The sequence below is a fragment of the Bipolaris victoriae genome, assembly GCF_000527765.1.
Source record: "Bipolaris victoriae FI3 unplaced genomic scaffold scaffold_16, whole genome shotgun sequence".
NCBI classification, from domain to species: domain Eukaryota; kingdom Fungi; phylum Ascomycota; class Dothideomycetes; order Pleosporales; family Pleosporaceae; genus Bipolaris; species Bipolaris victoriae.
The window spans coordinates 313,891-327,840 of NW_014575376.1; the positions used below are offsets into that span (position 1 = coordinate 313,891).

The following is a 13,950-nucleotide window of genomic DNA, read 5'->3' on the forward strand; positions in this document are numbered from 1 at the left end:
TGCCACTTTCCCTATCGTGTACTAGCGTCCTTGCCCTCCGCGTCACTTGCGTGGAACACAACATGTAACGTCCCGGCGACTTTTCAGGACGGGACTCTTGTCCCAACCCCACAGCCAACACCCTCGCTTTTCAAGATGGCGCTTCCCAAGGGCGTACGCTACTTGGCTGGCGCCACTATCTGTGTGTTTTTGTATCTGTTCGTTCAGATTCTCAGGACGCCCGGTTCCGAGACGCCAATACAGATTCCGAACAAGCTTCCGACCAACCAACTTGGGGATTGGGATCACGATCCTCAATTAGACCGTAAGGATATTTTCTGCTTTCTAATTTATAGAGTATGAGTTCTAATTGTTACTTACAGCGTCTGGCGAACCCCCCGAGCCACTGCGACGAGTCGAGGGCGATAACTATGCCCCCAATAACCCGAAAAGCGCACGCATCAATGCCACGATTCTCAGTTTGGTCCGCAACGAAGAGCTTGAGGATATGCTTCAGAGTATGCGCGATCTCGAACGCACGTGGAATCACAAGTTCAACTACCCGTGGACCTTCTTCAACGATAAGCCATTTACCGAAGAATTCAAAAAGGCTACGCGCGCAGCCACCAACGCCGAAGTGCGATACGAGCTGGTCCCCGCTGAACACTGGGATGTACCATCGTGGATAAATATGGACCTATACCAAGAGTCCGTCTCGCTGCTGGAATCACTCGACGTACAATACATGGGCAAAAAGTCGTACCACCAAATGTGTCGGTGGAACAGCGGGATGTTCAGTGAACACCCCGCATTGAAAGATGTGCAGTACTACTGGCGAGTCGAGCCCAACGTCCATTTCTTTTGTGACGTCGACTACGACGTCTTCGCATGGATGCAAGACCACAACAAAACCTACGGCTTCAACATCAACATCTACGACAGCCCAGACAGCGTCGCAACCCTCTGGCCCGAAACAAAGAAATTTATCCAAGACAACCCCGACTACGTCCACCCAAACAACGCGCGCGAGTGGCTCGAAGACAGCAAGCGCCGCCCCGAGAACAACAAGAAAGCCCACGGCTACTCCACCTGCCACTTCTGGTCCAACTTCGAAATCGGCGACTTGAGTTTCTGGCGCAGCAAAAAATACCGTGATTACTTTGATCATCTCGATCGCGCTGGCGGCTTCTTCTACGAGCGCTGGGGCGATGCCCCTGTCCACAGTGTGGCGCTCGGCCTGTTCGAAGACAAGAACAAGATCCATTGGTTCCGCGATATTGGATACCAGCACATTCCCTTCTTCAACTGTCCGAACAATCCAAAGTGCTCGGGTTGCGTCACAGGTCGCTTTACCGACGGTGAGAAGTGGTTGAATCGTGAGGATTGTCGACCGCTGTGGTTCAAATATGTGGGAATGGAGTGAGAGTGTGGATCCGCAGCAGTCAGTTTTGTGTTTTTGCTCAGGTACAGCAAAAAAAGGACTCAATCGGTTTGATACTGGGATTATTATGTATAGATACGATGTGTGCGTACTGCAATGTGTACATGCATCACGGCGAACATTCCGTCTATCTTTTCGAGGAAGAGGAGTTTTACGGCATCTTGGACTTGGAGGCTTCTTTTTTTCTCTATCCCCTTGGGCATCTACTCCTAGATAGATGTCCACTCGATAGTACATATACCACTAGACTATACATAAGACATCTAAAAAATACGCATATCAAAATCTTCTATCCCTTTCCGTCTATACCAAAACTCGGTCCTTCTTCCCATCCCACTCCAACCGATCCGCCAACTGCTCCCACATGGGCTCCGCCCCCGCCCTCCCCACACTCTTCAGTCCCGCACTGATAAACGGAAGCAACCGCTTAAACTCTGCCTCTACCCTCCCCAGCTCCTTCCCTTCCTTCCTCGCAAGCAGCACGCCCAAATCTAGCATCTCGAGTATCGCTGCGAAAATCGGCTTCACATCCTTCGACAGCAGCGTCCTCTGGCGCAACTTCGCCATGTACTCGACGTGGATCCGCGCCATCTCGTCGATATCCCGTGCCTTCTGCATCGACGAAAGCATCGTGCGGGTAGTGAGATGGATTGCGGTTTCCGTGATGTAGGAGCGGAGGGTGTCGGTGAACCAGGTCAGGGTGTGGAGGAGTTTGTAGAGGAGGGGGGGTAAGTTAGGTTTTCGGGCGGCGCGGAGGCGGGTGCGTTGTAGGAGGTATTTCACGCGGTAGATTTGGAGGAGGAGGGTGCAGAGGGAATGGTAGGTTGGGAGAGAGGTACGTTGGATTATGTTTTGGAGGGACCAGGGTAGCTTTTGAAAGGGAGAACATGAGTTAGAAGGGGAGGACTGGGGGTGGGGGAGGCCGACTTACTGCGTAGTCTACGGATATGATGGCCAAGTCTTTGACGGACTTGCCATAGTTTTGGTTTGCTTTGGTGGAGCGGACGACAATTTTGTCGGCTTCAGAGGTAGATAGGATGGTACTGTATATACCTCGTGTTACTTCTGTAAGTACGTAGCGGTCGTTCCATCCTCGTCTGCCGGCATCCATGCGTTCGAAGATTGCGGTTGCGAAGTCTTCAAAGACTGATCCATTTCGGCCCAGGTATAAGGTCTCGAAGACTCCAAGAACGTGCATGAGGCCATCAGTCTCGAAAATGTGTTGACGGAGTACAGTGGAAGCGATCGAGTATTTGCTACGAATCCATGACTCAAAGGCCATGCGGAACAACTCCGGGAAGGGTGAGAGTGGTGCGTTGTCCGAGGTACCGCATACCATCTCATGGTCCAGACTGGGCTCGTGAACCTCAGAATGTAGGCCTGTGTCGTAAATGCCCAGCTCTTTCAAGAATACAATACTCTTTCCAGTGTTAAAGACCTTGCTTACTGCCGGTTGCAAGAACGAAGGAAACTGCAGCTTATTCTGACCATCACGGCGCAATTCATAGTGATCATGCCACAATGAGGACGTTTCACTTTTGGCGTCATTTTCCATAACGAAAAACGCCTCCTGGTCGGACCCTAGTTCTCCCGTTTCCATCCACCGCCGTATTGGCTTTAGATATGTCTGTAAGCATTCGAAGAAGGCCTCCGACAAATACTTGAAGATTTTATCCTCCAGTGCCATCTGCGCCAAAGTAGCCGCTTCGAATAAGGCTTCCAAATGACGGAAAGGATTGATATGCGCCAAAGGTTTATCCTTCAGAGTTGCTTGGTCGCGAGCAACCTGAGTTACAATTGGTGCTAAGCGGAGAATGGGCGCGGACAGTTTCCGAATGTCTCTGTGTAATTGGAGCAAACTAACAGGTATTGGGTTTTCAGGGAGTAGGTATTGCTGTTGCATTTCTGCTAAACAGTGGTCGAACTGGAGTAGTCGTTTCTGCACAGAAGCGTCAAAAGTCTGGACGAGAGGCGATGACGGGCGTTTGCTAGATCGCTGTCGCAACGTCCATTGCCGCATTCCTTGTAATCGCGAGCCAATTTCCGCAAGCTGGCATAGTAGATGCTCGACAGAGGCTGATCGAGTATGATCGAGGACATAGTTAGAATTATGACGGAAACAGCGCTTTTGTTTGTCTGTTTCATATAGACTTGTCTTCAATCCACCAATCATGAACAGTGTCTCCTTTACTGCCTGTAACTCCGTGATGCTCACATCGGAACTATCTTCGCTCACAGGGTGGCTCCAAAACTGTGTCTCTTCTAGCTTTGTCACGATCTCTTTGTCGATTGACGTAACGCAAGACTCCGGATCGTAAGTGTCATCTTCATCAAAACTCGTCGGCGGTGAGCTTGGACGCCTTTTGGGCTTCTTCAGTGGCTTCTCCTCATCAGAAGAGTCGCCGGCATAGTCAATGTCCTTCCAGATATCTTCATCGCTGTATGGATCATCTTGCAGGATCTCTGCCCAGGTCAACGGTGGAGGGGGACTCGGCGGTCTCAGCAGGTCCAGTGCCTCGATTTGGGTATTCTCAAGAGGCCGATCGGCTAGCTGGAGTAATAATGCTAAGATTTCAGGTTTGTATTTGTTTGTATATCCTTCAAGCTTTTGCAGCCGCACTTGCAGCGCATCAGCGAGGTCATCGCGATTTTTGACTCGAAACTTCTCGTCAAGCCCTGCAAAGCTAGCTGTGACATCGAACTGATTTGTACGCGCATATTGGTGACCTCGAAGGTTGCGTGTTGCGATCTCTTTAGCGTGTTTGTAGGCTTGCTTGTTCTTTGCTGAATCAGAAGTCAAAAGAGACCGGATAAGGTCGTCTGTAATACTAGAGACCCTTGCATTTTGCGCCATGGTTTGGTGTTGTCCATGTCAAGAGATCATGTGAGGGCTGCGATTAGTGTTTGTAGAGATGATACGCGTCCGGGCAACCTGCAGCTGGACAGGCCCGGCCCCACTTCGACTTCTACGCTACTCCCAATACATGTTAAAGCTCTTTCTACATATTAAGTAAGCGGAATCTTCGGCAATAGCTGCCATTTCTGAAGAGCAACAGATCACAATAGTCCAACGCGCCGTAAAACGTCCAGAATCCTGTAACGCAGACCAGGTGTTGGCTTCCAGTCATCATATCACAGACTATTTCTACTAATATCTTCATTGGTGAATTCGAAGCATCCCTTGGTCCAATAATACATTTCACTCAACTAGCTATTGCGCGTAAAAAGACGCAACGCCTCGCGAACAAAGCAAAGCCTCCAAGCTGGAATCAGAGGCGCAATAGATCGCCGGCACCTCCGAAACTCGACTGGATGACATTTATTTCAAATTTCAAACAACATCAAAAGCACAATGCGTCATCCCGCTGCACCCACCATAATTGCTGTACTACTTGGTTTCCTCTTCTTCATGGTTGTCTGGAGCAGAGTATGCGCCGATGACCATCACGAGGGAAATCCTCATCCAGACGATATTCCACGCAAGAAGGAGAAAGAGGAGGTGAATCTTATCAGGGATGAAGCCAGTACAGCACAAGATGATCAAAGCATTTGAACATGTTTTTACATCCCTGAGTCTTGGTGCGGCGAAGCTTGTGTTCTGGACCCGACTATCCACAACAAATACGACAGCCATTCCTCTTTTCTCGCCCTCGCCAAGACATCCGTGATGGTCCTTGAGTCTGGACACTGATAGCGCTACTATTCAGGCGCCGAGGACCTTATCTGAAGCTGTTTTTTTTTCGAAAGTCGGCCCTTATGGTAGAACGTACTTGCTCAGCCAATCATCTCAACTCATGAATCGCCAATTCACATACTGGTTCGGCTATCGTAAGGACTCTAGAAGCTATGAGCAATTTTGTGCGAAGATTTGCACATTATCTCTTCAGTGTCTTGTCAGAGGATGAAGGATATTCGCCCATCAATCTAGCGCTTGCTGAATTTGGATTGTGTTCGATTGCAGCAATTGAGTTGCATGTCTGGCGGAAGTAGAGCTTTAGACTAGATATTTCTGTCTCTAAGATCTTGGGTACGAACAGCTTAGAAGTACTTTTGGGACACACCGCAGAGGGGTTGTAATACGGTATCGTGGAGGAAAGCTAGAAAAAGTAGAATTTCAGCAGGGCTAGTCACTAGTGGCTTTAATATCAAGGATGTTAGATTGTTCATTTTGTCTTTACATTAAATAACAAAAATCAAGCACTTCAATATGTTTCTAAAAAGAGCGCTCCATATCAGATCCAACTCTCCGGCGCATCCACTGGTACCCACGCTCTCCCTTGCGCGTTCAACAGCTCGGTAACTTCATCCATATCAACACCCAGCGCATCCGCAATATACTTGGGCATATCAGTGTTATCCCAGCCTCCAGCCATATCCACGACAAGGCGATCACCGATCTCGCCAACAGCATAACCATACAGTGTCGTATCAACACCCGTGTGCCCACCGGTCGACCACTTAAGTCCCGCCCTTGCATTCAACAAATCCGCCAACTCTTGCGCAAAGTCCTCACTAGCAATCAACCTCTGGATCTCCACATCCGAAACATCGGCGAGGCCATATGCGGGAATGATCTCATTGGCGAGGAAGCCAGCTGGATCGGTGCCATTGTACTTGCTCCACTGCTCACTCAGATACTCGACCGAGTGCTTGCCGGGCTGAAGAAGTTGAGGGTTGTGTCCGGACGGGAGCGTGATGCCGCCTGTCTCGTGGTCTGCAACGGCAAGGAAAGCAGTATCGGGGTGCTCGTCGATCCACTTCATCACGATGTCGGTGACGCGGTTGAACTCGAGTACGTCATGGAGATGCGCAACAGAGTCGTGTGCGTGCGATGAGTGATCGATGCGCGAGGCTTCGATCATGAGGAAGTAACCTTTTTCGTTGGATTTACTGCCGCGAGAGAGCGAGTTGAGCGCTGCCTTTGTCATCTCGGATAGCGATGGCTCCTGGACTTCTGCGGCTTGTTGCTGGCGATCGATCTCGTAGCTGAGGTCTCCGCCCTTGAAGAGCCCGACATAGGGGAGTTGGATGTCGCCGAGACCAAGCTCGAGAGCGTCGAAGCCAGCACGGTCTCGGGCTGTGTAGTAGCCCTGTGACTTGGCGTAGGAAAAGAGATCGATATTGTCGGCTCTGCAGGAGCCGGTTTCGTTTTGGGGCTGGAAGTCACAGCGTCCGCCGCCGAGCATCAAGTCCACACTGATGTTGAGAGGGTGGCTGTATCCGACTAGCTGTTCCGCGATTTGGCTTAAAGAATTGCGGCTTGCTGCGTGGGAGAAGAATGCTGTCCTTGTTTAGTAACGACCTGAAAATTTGTTATAGACAAGAACTTACATGCAGGAGTTGCGTGACTGATGGGCGAAGTCACAACAAGACCAGTGGTGTAACCAGCCAACTTTGCAGCCTCCATGACGGATCCAACTGGTTTTCCATCAGGCAGGACTCCAATCAATCCATTGTTAGTCTTGTGGCCTGTTGCAAGAGCAGTACCAGCAGCGGCGGAATCGGTCACAAGATTGTTGGAAGAATGTGTATGGGTGTTTCCAATGACAGTGACATCAAGAGGAAGCGATTTGATCCTTGGTGCCCGGGGGGTTGAGTCACCGTTGACCATGGACAAATACGTTCGAATCAGGGTCTGAGAGGCGGGGCCCATGCCATCGGGGACGATGAAGATGAAATTCCTGGGCTCAATAGCTGCTAAAGTAGACTGTGCCAATGCAACAGCTGCTAGCGCTGTGGAGGTGCGCATTTTGGAAACGAAAGTGGCGGGCTAGAGACTTGAAGGTAGTTGTCTGAGGAGTCAAGTGCCTGAGCTGTGATATGCATGTCTGGCATGTTGAAATGATCTTATAGTTCTCAGAATTTTCAACAACTACCTATCACGGTATTCCCGGGAGCGGCAAATACATCGAGTACCCACGACAAGCATTTGAGCCGTCTCAACGGCGTTGCCACAGGTCTTGGACCTGCATACTACAGGAGGTAGTAGTGGGCCGTTGGAATGTAGTCATTGGAACACTTACGTCCATGTACTGAGTATCAAAAATGAACAGATCAGATCCAAGAGCCTTTGAAGCTAAATTCCAAGTGCATCTACCTTCTTTTCTGATCCCTCGCAACTTTTTTGACCGTTTTCTAGCAACATGAGTGTCAACCTAGTGTTTAGCATCGAGAGGCATGGAAAAGTCTCATGTAATACAAAGCTGTAGAGTGCCGGGTATTCTACACAGCGGCAGGCACTCAGATTTGCGAATATACTCACGTTGAGGCCCAAAAATAATCTCGGCATGCACGCCCAGCCTCGGGCGCCTTTTCGCTCGTATTGCCAAGTACTTGGGAAATAGGAACATCCTAACAACACAATACTGCAATTACACAAGATGCGGACCACGTGAGACTACCATAGGCTATCTCCGTCGAGTCCACATGTTTTCCAGTCTTCTCCTTCTCCATGGAGTAAGGATCTCCGTCGTTCCTCCACCTTGTGAACCTAGTCTCCAAGCAGTGATACCTTGGCATCGATAACCAGTACTTCTGAAGTACTTAACCAGGTGAACTACTCAGCCGAGATCCGGTACCTTCGTTTGTATATATAAAGACGATGGCCTCCATATTGGACGCTGATACGGTTGCGCATCTCAGCGTATACACGTACATGCGGTGTGTGTCACGTGCCATATCCACGGCCCCGTAAGTAATGCTGAACTGACCAAGGTCGTCCGAACGATAAAGCCTTGAAATTTCCTTTGACGTCGAATGTAAGTATTTATGGCATTACGAGACTAGATCGAAGAGTAACGTTGTCATGCTTTAGCTTCGGTCGTCATTTTCCCGAGTCGCCAAGCAACTCTTTATGCGCTGCACCCCGCAAAACGATTGGAATGTGACCTCGGGTGCGGCGTCATTATTCGTTAGTTCCTTGACTTGCCGAATTTCGTACATGAGATTCTCCGTAGCCTTAACCAATACGGGTTACAGTCCGATCAATCTAGCTGTTCAGGGGAATGATGTTCTTTGAAGTTCTTGCAGGCAAGTTACGACCTGCTGTAACCATCGGACTAGCTGCTGCGCATTCGTGGAGATTCTTCACCCCGGTATGACATACGAGGTCACACTGTGTCTGTTCAAGTATGTGTACCTGGCATAGTCCTGTTCGGGGTAAATCCCACCCGGTGGACAAAGTATGTTATATATTGTGAAGGTAGGTGATCAGTGCTGTAGCAGTTCAGGAGCAGTTTTGTGTCTTTCTCACTACCTCGCAACCCACCATGCGTGCTCACAATTTTCCCCTTTACGCATGGGGTCTGTGGTCGGCATCCACTGCGAATGCTGCCGTATCGCGCCGACACATTGACCAGGCGCTTGACAGTCTCACAGTTACGAACATTGAGGATGTAAGCGGCAATCTTCACCTACCAGACACATCTGGAGACTTCAAAATCACCTGGGCAAGCAGCCACCCATCAATTATCTCACCGGATGGTATCGTGAAACGACAGGATGCCGAAACCGCGGTCGATCTCACGGCAATCATTGACCATGAAGGAATCATCTCTAACCGCACTTTCAACGCCAATGTCCGTAAAGCAGCAGCCCTTGCACCTTTCGAGGGTTACGCCTTTGCATACTTTACGGGCAACTCCATAGCTGGCGAAAAGATTTACATGGCAGCCAGTCAAGGCAACAATGCTTTGAAGTGGAATGAGCTGAACGGCGGCCAGCCAGTCCTAGCCTCTACTATGGGCACAAAAGGCCTGCGCGACCCTTTTGTCATCCGATCAAACGAGGGCGACAAGTTCTTCTTGCTCGCCACTGACCTTTCGATCGGATCCGGTACCTCGTGGGGAGACGCAGTCAAGTTTGGCAGTCTCTACCTTGAGATTTGGGAATCGAAGGACCTTAAGACCTGGTCAGCCCAGCGCCACGTCAAGGTTTCTCCATCCACTGCTGGAAACACATGGGCGCCTGAAGCGTACTATGATGCTAGTATAGGCTCATACGTGGTTTTCTGGGCTTCTTCGCTCTATGAACCAAGCGATACCGCCCGTACTCGACCGACCTACCACCGGATGATGTATGTCACCACGCGAGACTTTGTCACATTCAGCCAACCTCAGGTATGGCAAGACGCTGGACTCTCGCGTATCGACACCACTGTCATCAAGGAGGGAAACACTTTCTACCGATTCACCAAGGACGAGGGAGGTACAGGAACCAACTGCCAAGACATTATCCAAGAGCGGTCAACATCGTTCCTTGCGCCTGTGAGCGGATGGACTCAGGTTGCTGCATGCATTGGTCGCAACGCCGGTACCAGCGCCGTCGAAGGACCGACTGTATTCAAGGCCAACGACAATGACGTCAACGGCAAGAAGTTCTACCTCTTTGTGGATGAATACACGGGCCGCGGCTATATTCCTCTCGAGACTGCAGACATCTCCAAGCCAACCTGGAAGGTCTCCAGCTCCTACAGTCTCCCACGCAGCCCGCGCCACGGAACCGTCATCCCAGTCACTGCCAGCGAACTTGCTAACCTACGATCTGGACTTACGAGCCGCTCAGATTCTGTTGCTTCTCGCAGCCGCTCCCGCTTGAGTGCTAGATCAGGAAGCCCTGTTCTCCCAGGCCTCTATGCCGACCCCAACATTGCAGTCTTTGGCAAGAACTACTACCTCTATGTCACAACCGACGGCTTCCCAGGCTGGGGCGGCAACGTCTTCTACGTCTGGAAGTCTCCCGATCTAGTTTCATGGGCTCGATCAGAGAAGCCTTTCCTAACTCTCAATGGCACAAGCGGAAACGTTCCATGGGCAACAGGCAACGCCTGGGCTCCAACCATTATTGAAAGGGGCGGCAAGTACTACTTCTACTTCAGCGGCCAAAACCCCAAGTACAACCGCAAAACCATTGGCGTCGCCGTTGCAAACTCCCCCGAAGGCCCCTTCACCGCCCAACCCGAAGCCATGATCCTAAACGACGGCACCCCCAAGACCGGCCAGGCAATCGACCCCGCCGCATTCCGCGATCCAACCACCGGCAAGTACTACATCTTCTGGGGCAACGGCACACCAGCCCTCTACGCCGAACTCGCCGACGACATGATCTCGCTCAAGGCCGGCACCACACGCGCCATCAGCGGCCTCACCGACTTCCGCGAGGGCATCTTCCTCAACTACCGCAAGGGCCTCTTCCACCTCACCTACTCCATCGACGACACCGGCTCAGAGAACTACCGCGTCGGCTACGCTACCTCGACCAGCGTCAACGGTCCCTGGACATACCGCGGTGTTATTCTCCAGAAGAACACTACCCTGGGTATCTTGGGTACTGGACATAATTCCATTATCAATGTACCCGGTACGGATGATTGGTACATTGCATACCACCGCTTTGCTATCCCCAACGGCGGTGGAACGAACAGGGAGACGACGATTGATCGGGTTTACTTTGATGATGCCGGGTTCATTAAGCCGGTTGTGCCTACGCTGACGAGTGTGGAGCCGGAGCCGGTTCCTGCATGAGGTCGTTGAAGGGGGGATGGGGTGTGTATATGAAGAGTGGTTTTCCCTTTTCTAGTAAATAGTACGCTGTTTTGATCATGTAGTTGAATGAAATATGAATGTATATCATGACTTTACTGGCTCCATACATACCTCCCTACATGTAGCGTCGCTAAGTGTTCGAGGACTGTATGCGTTTGGCTTTTTGGACAAACAGTCTTTTGTGATGTGCTTGTTCAATCAGGCACCATACACATATAGAAGATTGATTGTGCTTTCTATTGACAATGTCTTGCTATTTGACTCTACATTATTCACAGTGTACTATCAATTCTAACCGCGTAACTTGAATCCAAACGTTACTCGACATAACCTGATGTCCATGTATATTTCATTCGTCTCAACCCCTTGCACTCCCTCAAATCGTATTCCAACACTCCCGCCCCCTATCCAGCCCTAGGTCTCTCCCACGCCTGAGCATCATTCATCTCAATCCCTCCCGTGACACTCGCCTGCCCCAACTTCTCCACACTCCAATCAACATCCTCGGGAACCGGACTCCTCAGCTCCTTCTCGCGACCCAACCCCTCAACACCCGCCGGACCATCTCCCCAAACCAAATACTGCGCCGCGAGCCCCAAATCGCAGCACGCCTGAAAGATACCACAAGCCTTGAACGCCCAGGGGACCTCTCCACTGCTACTCGCGAAGAAGAACCACATCTTAAACGTATCACCAATAACCCAATTCACAATAACACTCGGGCGGAACCCCTTGCACCCCCTCCGCTGCCAATTCGCCAGAATCTGAGGCAACGGCAGCGTCGCCTCAATCGTCAACGCAATGCCACCCAGCAAATCCGTATACGGTCCAAACACGGCCGTCGAACTCATCAGCAAATGCAACACCAGCAGACTGCCCGCAAAATACGTGATAAACGCCCAATAAGGTCTCGGGGCCCTCCACTGCCAAAAGTCATACGGGCGGTTCGACACGTCGTTGTGCTGAAACGGGAGGTGCGAGGGCGGGGGCCGATTCGTGAGGGCGACGTGGAGAAGGAGGAGGTGAACGCATATCATAAGTAAAGCTTGTATGAGCAGCGAGGTGCTGAAGTGGGCGCCGAACCAGTAGTAGACTTTGAGGATGCTGGCGACGAGCATGATGAGGGGGATGTCGAGGGAGAAGCCGGCGGAGCTGCGGGCGCGGTGCATCGAGTAGATTTGGTCGCCATAGCTGGTTATCGGGCTCGTTGCTATGCTGGTGCGAGGGAAAGCACGGATGCGTTAGAGTAGAGAGGTGGAGAGGAGAGGGGTGCGGGCGGCGTACAAGATGGGCGCTATGTTCTTTACGATTGCGCTGATGAAGAACATGGTTGTCTTGGTCGTGAATCGAGGCGGTCGGTCGGGGAGGGCGGGCGGCGGGTGGAGGACGAGGCGGTATTGTTCGGAACGGTGGTGGTAGGTTGTCGGAATCACCTCTCTCCCCTTGTTTGTATTGTACCCACAATTTTCTTCACGCTGTCTTCTCTCGTTTCTTCAAATAAAAAAATCCTTCCAAATAAGATCGCTTAAGTAGACAAAAGAAAAATAATAAAAATAACAAGCACGTGACCGTCGTAAAACCGTTTGGTGTTGTAACCGTTGCTGCCAAAAAAACAAGGCCAGCAGCGCGGGATAATAAAGGGCAGAGAGGGAAAAAGGGAGGGAAATGCACTAAATGTAACCCGCGGACAACCTAAACTCCGGTCCCCTGCCTATTTGCCCATAGGGCTGAACCCTCGTTATCTTATCGCCCGAATCCGCCTCAATATATCCCCATAATACCCCAACTCTCCCCTCTCTCCCCCTCCATCCTCCAAATACAAAGGTCAACAAACCCCACCAACCCCGCGTACACAACCTTTCTCCTTTCTCTCCCTTTTTCTCCTTCTTTTTGAAAGAACAATAGAATACCTAGATTTTCTTTCCAAAAAAAATAAAAAAAAAATAAAAAAGATGTCCCACACAGCATTCTTCTACGGCACCCTAATGGCCCCCCCAGTCCTGCACCGCGTAATCTGGGGCTCACCCACGCCTCCCACCCCAACCCACGCATCCCTCCTCCACATCCGCCCAGCAATCCTACATGCGCATCAGCGCAGAAAAGTAAAAGGAGCAGACTACCCCGGCGTAGTCCCTGTTTCCTGCTCGGAGGCGAGTGTAAGGGGGACGCTGGTGCAAGGACTTACAGACGGTGATTTATGGCGCTTAGATGTTTTTGAAGGGAAGGAATACGTTCGCAGCAAAGTTAGGGTCAGGGTTCTGCTGCCTAGTCAGAAAATACAAGGGGAAGGGGGAAAGGAAGGGGAGGGCATGGGCGATGTGACTCAAAAAGAAGAAGATAACGTCGAGGGAGAGGAGGTAGAGGCTGAAACGTATATTTGGGTTGCAGGGGAGCACAGGTTGGAAGGTGATGAGTGGGATTTTACAGAGTTTGTGAGGGAGAAGATGGGGAGGTGGGTTGGTGGGGTGGAACTTGAAGGTAAGATTTTCCAGCCCGTTGATACTAGTGATGAGTAGGGAATGAAGGGGATGGTGTAGCTAACGATCACCGCAGATGTCGATAATGCAGTGGCAGCAGCACAAGGCGATCCAACTGGCGGCCGCGGCGCAAACGGCGATATAACACGGCAATTGAACCAAGAGAGCAGGGCAAGCAGGGAGATACTCGAGAGTGCGGTGTGAATGAAGAACAGAAATCCGTTATTAGTTATATCTTAGCACGTCTTTCCCCCTCAGTTCCCTCATCCGTGGATCGAGTTTTCTTCTTCTTCTTTTCGCATTGCATTGCCAGAATGCACCACCCTTCCTCTCGTGGCATCGTCTGTCGGACGAACTGGCAAATATGTAGTAGAAAAGTGCAGAATGCGGGATTTCCACCCTACCGGTTTTTGGTATCTGTAGCAAACAACGCCATCGCCATGCTAAGAAATAGAGAAGAAAAGGAAAATGCTAGAAAGGAACCAGCACAAGGCTGAATAGGAAATAAAAA

General features: G+C 50.7%; 8 protein-coding genes across 8 annotated transcripts; 5 read left to right on the top strand and 3 right to left on the bottom strand.

The window, feature by feature from the left end:
- Nucleotides 1-135: 135 nt before the first annotated feature.
- On the top strand, nt 136-1,402 carry COCVIDRAFT_90806 (glycosyltransferase family 15 protein; the record flags this gene model as incomplete). Its single annotated transcript, XM_014704340.1, has 2 exons — nt 136-304; nt 363-1,402. 2 exons carry the CDS (start codon nt 136-138, stop codon nt 1,400-1,402), a joined length of 1,209 nt encoding a protein of 402 aa, XP_014559826.1.
- Nucleotides 1,403-1,723: 321 nt separating this feature from the next.
- COCVIDRAFT_13424 (hypothetical protein) lies at nt 1,724-4,274 on the bottom strand (the record flags this gene model as incomplete). The annotated part of the gene is made up of 2 exons (XM_014704229.1): nt 1,724-2,290; nt 2,352-4,274. 2 exons carry the CDS (start codon nt 4,272-4,274, stop codon nt 1,724-1,726), a joined length of 2,490 nt encoding a protein of 829 aa, XP_014559715.1.
- Nucleotides 4,275-4,772: 498 nt separating this feature from the next.
- On the top strand, nt 4,773-4,973 carry COCVIDRAFT_35117 (hypothetical protein; the record flags this gene model as incomplete). The annotated part of the gene is made up of 1 exon (XM_014704341.1): nt 4,773-4,973. The coding sequence occupies one exon, from the start codon at nt 4,773-4,775 to the stop codon at nt 4,971-4,973; it is 201 nt and encodes a 66-aa protein (XP_014559827.1).
- Nucleotides 4,974-5,218: 245 nt separating this feature from the next.
- On the top strand, nt 5,219-5,410 carry COCVIDRAFT_90953 (hypothetical protein; the record flags this gene model as incomplete). The annotated part of the gene is made up of 1 exon (XM_014704342.1): nt 5,219-5,410. A coding segment is annotated over one exon (192 nt), but the record flags the coding sequence as incomplete, so codon positions are not given.
- A 242-nt stretch (nt 5,411-5,652) lies between these two features.
- COCVIDRAFT_90892 (hypothetical protein) lies at nt 5,653-7,169 on the bottom strand (the record flags this gene model as incomplete). The annotated part of the gene is made up of 2 exons (XM_014704343.1): nt 5,653-6,701; nt 6,752-7,169. 2 exons carry the CDS (start codon nt 7,167-7,169, stop codon nt 5,653-5,655), a joined length of 1,467 nt encoding a protein of 488 aa, XP_014559829.1.
- Nucleotides 7,170-8,688: 1,519 nt separating this feature from the next.
- COCVIDRAFT_13426 (glycoside hydrolase family 43 protein) lies at nt 8,689-10,941 on the top strand (the record flags this gene model as incomplete). The annotated part of the gene is made up of 1 exon (XM_014704230.1): nt 8,689-10,941. One exon carries the CDS (start codon nt 8,689-8,691, stop codon nt 10,939-10,941), a length of 2,253 nt encoding a protein of 750 aa, XP_014559716.1.
- A 425-nt stretch (nt 10,942-11,366) lies between these two features.
- Nucleotides 11,367-12,290, bottom strand: COCVIDRAFT_91010 (hypothetical protein; the record flags this gene model as incomplete). Its single annotated transcript, XM_014704344.1, has 2 exons — nt 11,367-12,177; nt 12,247-12,290. The coding sequence occupies 2 exons, from the start codon at nt 12,288-12,290 to the stop codon at nt 11,367-11,369; spliced, it is 855 nt and encodes a 284-aa protein (XP_014559830.1).
- Nucleotides 12,291-12,914: 624 nt separating this feature from the next.
- COCVIDRAFT_35121 (hypothetical protein) lies at nt 12,915-13,643 on the top strand (the record flags this gene model as incomplete). Its single annotated transcript, XM_014704345.1, has 2 exons — nt 12,915-13,440; nt 13,516-13,643. The coding sequence occupies 2 exons, from the start codon at nt 12,915-12,917 to the stop codon at nt 13,641-13,643; spliced, it is 654 nt and encodes a 217-aa protein (XP_014559831.1).
- Nucleotides 13,644-13,950: the final 307 nt, after the last annotated feature.